The sequence below is a fragment of the Cupressus sempervirens genome, chromosome 7 (genome assembly GCF_028749045.1).
Source record: "Cupressus sempervirens isolate cs-2001-9-10 chromosome 7, ASM2874904v1, whole genome shotgun sequence".
Classification (NCBI taxonomy): domain Eukaryota; kingdom Viridiplantae; phylum Streptophyta; class Pinopsida; order Cupressales; family Cupressaceae; genus Cupressus; species Cupressus sempervirens.
In genome coordinates this window covers 484,019,019-484,027,592 of record NC_143124.1, presented here as the reverse complement: position 1 = coordinate 484,027,592, position 8,574 = coordinate 484,019,019, and the positions used below count along the sequence as shown (strand labels likewise).

Genomic DNA, 8,574 nt, shown 5'->3' with positions numbered 1-8,574 from the left:
ACAGTATTTCTACCGTCGATATGTTCAGTCAGCTTGCTCCGTTCAAATAAACTACGTGTCTTCTGCATAATTGCTTGATATGTTTTGTTCGGTCCGTCTTTAACTCTCTGCACAACAGTGACGATAGTATAATGTTACTACAACTGTTAGTTGTAAAGAGTTTTCGTTTCTCAATAATAAAAAGAAAAAATATTTGACTGAAGTTAGAATTCCCCATAACAGAAAATCTATTGGAGCAGTGTTGGATAGAAAAAATTTACCAGACCTCAAAATAAGGCAAGTCTAGTACAGCACTGGTTCGAAAAGTGACTTTTTAATTGAATCCTCAAGGTCGTCTGCGGCATTTGAAAAGCCGTCTTCCTTCCTATATATGAATTGCATTATCCTCGAAGTGTTGAAAATAAGTGTTCTGTAACACTTAGGTACGTCTGACCGCATTAGAAAATGGTAGTTTAGTTTGCTCAGCGCCTCTTCGTTCAGTCTCTCGATGTAATTTTGGGCCTCTTCTTCACTGCATCCAGGTTTCTCGTTCATGTAGCATTGTACGAATGAAGCCAATTCCCCGCGATCTCTTTCCCTCTGAATCACCACAATAATAAATTGCAGTTGATGTTTCTATCATAATCAGTCGTGTTTAAAAAGAGTCAAAAAATTGAAGGCAGGCCGGGCGGGGATCACCTGAAAGGTTCTGACGTCGTTCATAAGACGCCCTGTTTGATTGACCAGATCGAGAAAGTCAATCTTCTCCAGAATGTGATCGGGAAGAATGTTTCCCGTAGAAAATATTGGCGTCAGGATAGTTGTTTCCAGTGCTATTGACAATTGGGCATTCTCCCAGTATTCGTCTAATGAAGGCGAATAACTTGTTTCCATCCACTCTCTTTCTTTTGTGAAACTCACCAACAGATTCGACCACTGAACCCGCAATAATAAGCAAATCTAGTTAAACTACGACTTCCTTCTTTCTCCGATCCAATATAAAACATGTAATTTAAAAGCAATCAAGAGCCAACGGAAACAGGGTTCACTCCATTTGAGAACAGAGTTGAGTTCCAAATTTCCTATTTCAGAGAACAAATTCATTAAAAATGTTGCAACAGTACTCACTTGTTGGCGCAGGTAAGGAAGCACATCACGTCCTTGAATCTCCTTTACTCGTTCAGATATATCGATCAAAGTGTTATAGAGCCCAATGAAAACTATTTGCACGTCCTCTGGCAATTGCTTGATTAATAAGGGATCCCATCTGCAACCAAAAAGACGACAGTTTTATATGGCTGATTTATTAAGATGAGATGAGAAATCAGGATTGAATGTGCTGACCTTTCAAATGCTTCATTGAAAAGCTTGAGCTGGTCCATAGTGCCATAGGTGTCATATAGGTCGTCTACTATCGTACACAGGAGTCCCGCTTTAGTATAATCCAGTCTGCACTCGCTATATTGTGGTTCAAACATCGCAGCTGTAGAGGTCCAGTAAACTGCCAACTCTCTGTGACGATTAAAATCTAACAGCGGGAAATTGCAACCCTTGTACCATCTTCAATAGCGCAAGAATCTCACATTAGCAGCTTTCATCAAAGATTTTACCAAAAACACATATATTAAACCAATTTTCTCGAGCTTGGATTAGATTATCTTTGAAAAGGGATTAAATCAAGCTCTTCTTAAACTGCTTCATTTTACCTCTTTATATGTTGAATCTGAGATCTGTGTGTAGCCTGAATGTGGTTAAAGTCAAGTTTGGCCAATTCTAAATACTTGTCGTTGCTCGTTTTTGGCAGTCTGCACAGTTAGCCTGGATTAGCGGTATTTTCTTTAAGGACAATTTAAATATAATCGAATGCAGTCAGATGAATATAATCTGTATCTTACTGATATAATGTCTTCCCCAGCCATAAATCATCAGGATCAAACAATTCAATCTGATTTCTTGACATCAGCCTTGGCAAATTTCTGTTCCACCGAGCAGACAGAGCATATTCCACCTGGATAAAGAGGAAATAGTTTTCAAATCAGATTTCATTTTATTATGTTCAGTCGTAAATCAGAGAAGAAAATTTTAGTGTAACGATTCGCACTACCTCTTGGGGAAGGTTATCCTTCACAGCCTTCGCCTGAGAAAAGTTTTTGCTTCGCAGAAATTCAGCTAAGTATTCTTTTGTAAAGGCATTTATTTCTCCCATTACATTTTCGCCCGGAAAGTTAAGCTGTGAACATCTATGCAGGCTCAATATTGAGATTACTCCCGCGCTGTTCTCATTACCGGACAGCTTAAGAAGTTCTTCAGCCTCTCCTTTAATGTTTTGTAGAGCCCCTGCCATTTGAAATCATTAAAGATTAAGACTGGTCCAATAGTTATAGAAATTAAAGATTCGATTCAGCTTTGACTGAATACTCCTCTAAATCATTTATATATACCGGAAGATACACAGTAGCCGAATGTTCTGAGAAGCCTGAAGGCAGTGGCTGTAATATCAATATCAGGAACCAGGCTTTCCCTTCCAAACCCGATGCCCTTTTCAGTCCAGTAACTATAATAGGTTTCCAAAGCGAGGTTTCAAAATAACGCAAATAATCTTGAATTTTTACAGGGAAAACCATAGAAAGCGAGATACTATTTACTCACTGAAACACATAGTCCATCGCTTGTTTAATCTCCGTTTGGAAATGGCGTTCTAGTCCAAGACATTCAACGGACTCGACGGCTCTCAAACGCTCCGCAATATCCACCGGATACATGCCCGGTACTGCCATACAAACATTTAATTTTAGTGTCTGAACGAACATTAAAGATACCTAGGGAGTATGAGAGATACAAGTTGATTAGGAGATATGGTCAAAACAGTAGTAAAGCGACACTGAAGAAAGCGAGAGATGATGAAGAAGTCTAGCCATACAAACATTTAATTTTGGTATCCGACATTCTTTCAATATGAAGTACAGCAATTACCGTGGTCTTCAAACTTTTTAACAAGTCTCGTCAAAAATCGTAGACATTTCTGATCTCCAGTTTGCATAAATACGCAGGCGGTAGATGCAGGGGAGCCCGAGAAAGATCCTTCCTTGGATTGCAGTTTTAGGATATTTTTCCAATCGATCAATTCTTGAATGCCTTCCAGACAATGCAACATAGCTGAGGGATGGCTGTGCAGGTCTTCAACAGATACTCTGATTCACAAATAATCCTCTTCAGTCACTTGCTTCTTCAGTTTACGAGTGCTTTAAAACACAAGAAATATTCACAAATAGATGATAGCAAAAAGATTACTTTTTCAGTTCCGAGACTCGCTTTTCGTTGATTTGCTTTCTAATGGAGAGCTCATAAGGAAGATCCAAGCCCAAGAGTTTGGCTTCATTCAGCAGTGCAGGAAAGGCCATCTCGAATCCCTTGGAATGATGATGACCGAGTGCTTCTTTAATCATTTCCTCTGTATTTCTCCTCAAGTACTCAACACCTGCCATGGCGCAGAGAATAAACCTCTTCCTCTGGTTGAAGGTAAATCTAAAAAATTTATTATGCCTACTGTAAATGGATTCCAAAACTTCTAAATGTAAAAATAGCTTCTAGAATATTTTATTTAAATTATACTCAATTTCTCAGAATGTGGTTTGGTGAATAAATTTTGTTTTGGGGACTGGCTCCTGTTGACCCAATGGAACCACAAATGGAAAGACAAGGAAAAATAGAAACAAATTAATAAAAGAAATTACCTGTTTTCACTTGGTTATCTCCAACGCCCCAGATGGTGAGAGTAACAAGGCAAGAAAGAGTATTAAGCAGTCTATCACACGCTAAAAAGCGCCTCTTTTCTCCCCAGGAACCATCAGGTAACTGATTTTGAAGAATCCAGTTCACCATTTGAGGAAATTGGGGTTGAGCAGAGCCATCAATGGCAGGAATCCTTGCGACCCAGGCAGTATCGTAAGCAGAGGGACTTATCTCCCCATCTTCCATCGAAGCAAAAATCCCTTTTATCTCTGCAACCAGTTCATCTATTCTCTTTATATCCATCTCATCCATGGCCGCCTGAAACAACGACACTCAATTACATCAGTACTGATTCCTATTTTGACAATTAGGCGCTACATCTAACAGCAACTGTTCTATTTTCTGCCAGAGAAAATTTTGTCGAACATTGCAGGAACGAATTCAATATTAATGTACGTACCTTATCAATTGTTGAAACAGAGGGAACATAGTCTGGTTTCTGGTAATCAGGATTGATTTTACGCTCCGTGTGTGCTATAGTTAAAGCTGCAATAGTGGTAGTCCTAATTATTTAACACTCGAATAATCAACGTTTAAACTCAAAAGTCACTAAAATAAATAAGACAAATGTGTTTTTTCTATTCGCCATTACTCTGAGGAATCTTCGCATCCTCTCCTACGACAACCGTAGATGGCCTGCTGTGGCAAGCTGCAAACAATTGAAAATAACAGCAATAATTAAGGCTCCACCGATATTTGATTTATTAGATTAATCTGGTGATTAATGTTTCTAAATTCTTTTTTTTTTAAAATGAAATCGTGATTACTGTTAGCATATATTTATTTTATTAAAAACATAAATTTTTTACCTGACCAACATATAGAAAATGAATGTTTACTATAAGCAATGCATAATAGGAAAAATATTGTTCAATGATAATCTTTTGGTAAAGCAAACATCTATTCTTCTTTTTAACGAACGCGTGGATGAAAATTACAGGAAAGAATACTAGGTACTTGTGGTTTGCAGAAAATCACTATTCAGTGGGTAATGTTGCATTGTAAAAAACCGATATCAGTTTCGAGAGAGAAAGAGAGAGAGAGAGAAGAAACATACCCAGGATCTTGTCGCGTGAATAATTTTGAAAAGGCAGAGATCCGTCCACTTTGAGAGATATCCATCGTGGGGATTTAGTAGGAGTAATGAGAGGCTTGAATAAAACTTGGGCCATTTCATGAAGCAAACGAGATATCAGCTATGCATTCAATTTTAAGAGGCAACAGGAAAGGTCTTTAAAAGGTTGGACTGGGCATGCCACGACAATCGTGGAACTAAAAAGATTCGATTTCGAAAAGAAGATCTTCTTCCCTGTCCACTCAAAGCTGCTTTCATTACCTAAATGCGACAGAAATCACGTTGAGATGAATTTTTTATTTAAAGCAGCTGGAAAGATATTTTCATTGATTCTTTTATTTTAATTCAAACGTGGGTAGCTATTTTCATTGACTCTTTTATTTTAATTCAAATGTGGGTAGCTCACATATATAAAGTTCTTATATATAAATGAATAAATAAAGCATGTAGAAAGATTTTTTTTATTGATATGATATTCTTTTATTTAAATATAGTTGACACGTAGTAATGGAACAAATTTATTGGTGTATAATTATCTATATTAGAAGCATCAGTGAGAGGCTAAATGTCTTCACCTAATAATTAATTGTCATATTGCTATGATGATTTAACTATGTGATTTTGAGTTAAACTCCTTGACCCATGTTTCATAAGTAGTGATTCAACATGAATCCATCTCTCGTGAGAATAAATGGAACACTTAGCACTCATTGGATCTAGGTGATGCTCATAGGGGTGAAGCACAAGGACTTCTCGGGAGGTCACCCATCCTAGTACTACTCCAGCATAAGCCCACTTAACTGCGGAGTTTCCTCCATGGTTAAACCCAAAGCTTGCAACTCCATTATCACATAGTTAAATCCTCATAGCAATATCACAATTTGACTTGTTGTGGAAATGTCTCCTACTTATCTAATAATTAATTGTTAAATACTATTCATTATGTCAAATTTTTTGTATAGAATTTTAGCGTCATTTCTTATGGTGTATGAATTTTGATGTCACCAAGACTTGTTACCTTATGTGCTACTTAAGAACTATTCAAATTCAGCTACAAATTGTATATATGTCTTATATTTTTTTAGTAAAGAATTATTAAAGAGGATAGTTCCTCCTATTAATCAATAGAAAATTATACCATCATGTACATGACATACAATAGATGATGACACACTTAGGGTTGTATCTCGTGGAAGGGCTTAAGCTTTTGCAATTTTTAAGGAAGAACGGGTCTCATGAAGACAAAAACAATTTGGATCAGCCCAATAAAATTTTAGAGGGAAAATCCAATTCACCTATTTCTTCTCAATACAAAGATCTAATAGAAAAATATATTTTCAATATGTGTTTCTTTATTTTAAATATAGTAGGAAAAAAGTTCATGACTGTGATATCCTTCAATTTTGGAGCTTAAATTTCAGAGCTAGACAACATTAGAAATCGATGGGGCCACCAGATTCAAAAAATTTCCTAGAAAATCTCTGCATCACCCACTAATATTTTTAGCAAGACCCCCTCCATATGACCCCATCCTTTGTACATTGAATTAATTTATTGGGAGAAATAATATTATAATATTCATTCAAGCTAGAAGCAAATGCTTTGACAATCCTCTCTCCTACTCTTTACTTTCTTGGTTTTATTTATTATACTTTAGCATAACTTATAATTACTTAATTTTTTAGTAATCAACATTTTTCATGGATACCCTAGCTTAAAGGAAGAATGATTTTGCTAGAAGCAACTCTATGAACATTGATAAGCACAACAAGCTTGAAAGGAGATCATCAATGTTGAAAAACATGAGTATGAGGAGGATACAAAGTAAGAGGAAGGGACATTGACCCCAGATCCACTGAAAAAGATATGATTCTAGTTCAAGGGAATGGAACTCTACTAGATTGAGGAATAAGTAGGGGAGAAAGTTGAAGGAGGACAACAAGGAGGAAACTCTAGAGGTTTGTGAGGAAGATGTGTTCTAGTAACATAACTTGAGTACACCACAAAAAACTAGTGGGACTCTAATTCCAAGGATGGTGATTATGAGACCGAAGATGTGGAGGATATGAAAGAGGAGACAAAGGAAATTCAAGTCGTTGATATAAAGGTGGACATGGGGTTAGAGGAACCAAAATAAGAGAAGAATGAAAACAAGGAAGATGGGGAGGAGACAACGAAGGATACCCCTACCCTGGTGTTTGCAATTTTGGAAAGTATGGAGATATTTTTTTATGGATCACATCTATGTTCTTGAGAAAATTATTGATTCTCTCGAACACATTTTTTTGAAATCAATCACCAACATAGAGTTTGGGTTCACTTTCTCAACCATTTACAAAATCTGAAGGGAGATGATTAAGAAGGTCATCTTTAAAAAAAAAAAAAGGGAAGAGAAAGCTAAAGAAAGATGTGAAGATCGATGATTACAAATCAAATAATGAGTGTGGTGCTAGATATTTCAAGGACTGGAGCAATGACCTCAGTATCCCCATAATTGGTTAGGAGGCAACTAAGAATACCTAACTATTTATGATCTAATTTTTCTTTCATGTTTAATTCTATGCTTTTGAATTATGACTCCTTTATGAGATGGAATTGGGTTAAGTTTAGTGTTCTTTCCTTTTTTGTTAGAGATAACATGGACTATTTCTAGATAGTTAGTTATTTGGATAATGTGACCAATATTATGTTAAACTAGTTTGATATCTAGTATTATTTTAGTAGTTTTATTAGTTTCACTACTTTGAACATGGTGGCTTCTCAATACATTTTCTAAAGGCTCTACACTAGGTTATGCTAATGGTGGATGTTGTGGTAGCTCACTGATCGGTTGTAATTTCCCTTTATGGTGGTAGTTTGTGGTGCTTCTTTTTCTATTCCATTAGTTCAAGGCCCTTTCTCCCTACCATATTTATTAAAGACATTTTTCAAAAATGACATTATCTTTGAAATGCATATTTTCTAATTTTTTTATTTCAATTATTTTGGAAGTTAGAGTATCTGAAACATAGGATAGGTGTGTTTCATTATGCATAATTTATTTTATGCATTTGAATTAACTTCTTCTTTTTGTGTTGAAATTAGGATATGTATAGAAAAAAAACTTTATATTATTTCTTCTATTTTCAATTTTTTCACATTTTTGAAAGAAAGAACTTAATTATTTGTAAAAAAACTACATTAATAAGAAATAAGAAATAAATATATTAATGAGATTAATAATATTAAAAAGTACTTACTAGAAAGCTAATAATAACTATCTATCAAATCAGATTTCCAAATGAATTTGATTGATCCCAAAAAACTTAATTTCAACATAATTTTTTGTCAAAATTTAGATAGGTATGAAGGAGTCTTCATTGTACTTATACTCTAAGAGTACAGAGCTTCTATTGAAAAGGGCTTGATCTAGAGACTTTAATCTAATTCTCATTAATTAGTTTCTTTGCATTGTACCCCTCAAGGCTCAATTCATTAAAGTTTGTTAAAAATATATTTGGTTGGCAAAAATGATGATGATCATGTGCCACAAATGTAATCTTGGTTGTGGTACTAATCAATAACCTTCATAAATACATTGTTATAGTGTTTTGTTCCACAAAGAATCATACAAAGAAAATCCCCCACAATGATTCCCCAAGGATTTGAGTCACATGTGAAAATATGTTTTCACATACCTAACAATCATGAAAATACCTACATGACCAAGCTTCATGACCAATAGTGTT

General features: G+C 35.4%; 1 protein-coding gene across 1 annotated transcript; it reads right to left on the bottom strand.

Moving 5' to 3' along the window:
• Positions 1-271: 271 nt before the first annotated feature.
• LOC149547657 (bifunctional isopimaradiene synthase, chloroplastic-like) lies at positions 272-4,946 on the bottom strand. Its single transcript, XM_089794777.1, has 15 exons — positions 4,829-4,946; positions 4,364-4,420; positions 4,172-4,257; positions 3,714-4,029; positions 3,271-3,457; positions 2,953-3,170; positions 2,629-2,749; positions 2,421-2,533; positions 2,084-2,316; positions 1,875-1,987; positions 1,686-1,784; positions 1,324-1,539; positions 1,108-1,246; positions 679-915; positions 272-579 (listed from the first exon to the last, which is right to left on the bottom strand). Exons 1-15 carry the CDS (start codon positions 4,941-4,943, stop codon positions 283-285), a joined length of 2,547 nt encoding a protein of 848 aa, XP_089650903.1. The 5' UTR covers positions 4,944-4,946; the 3' UTR covers positions 272-282.
• Positions 4,947-8,574: the final 3,628 nt, after the last annotated feature.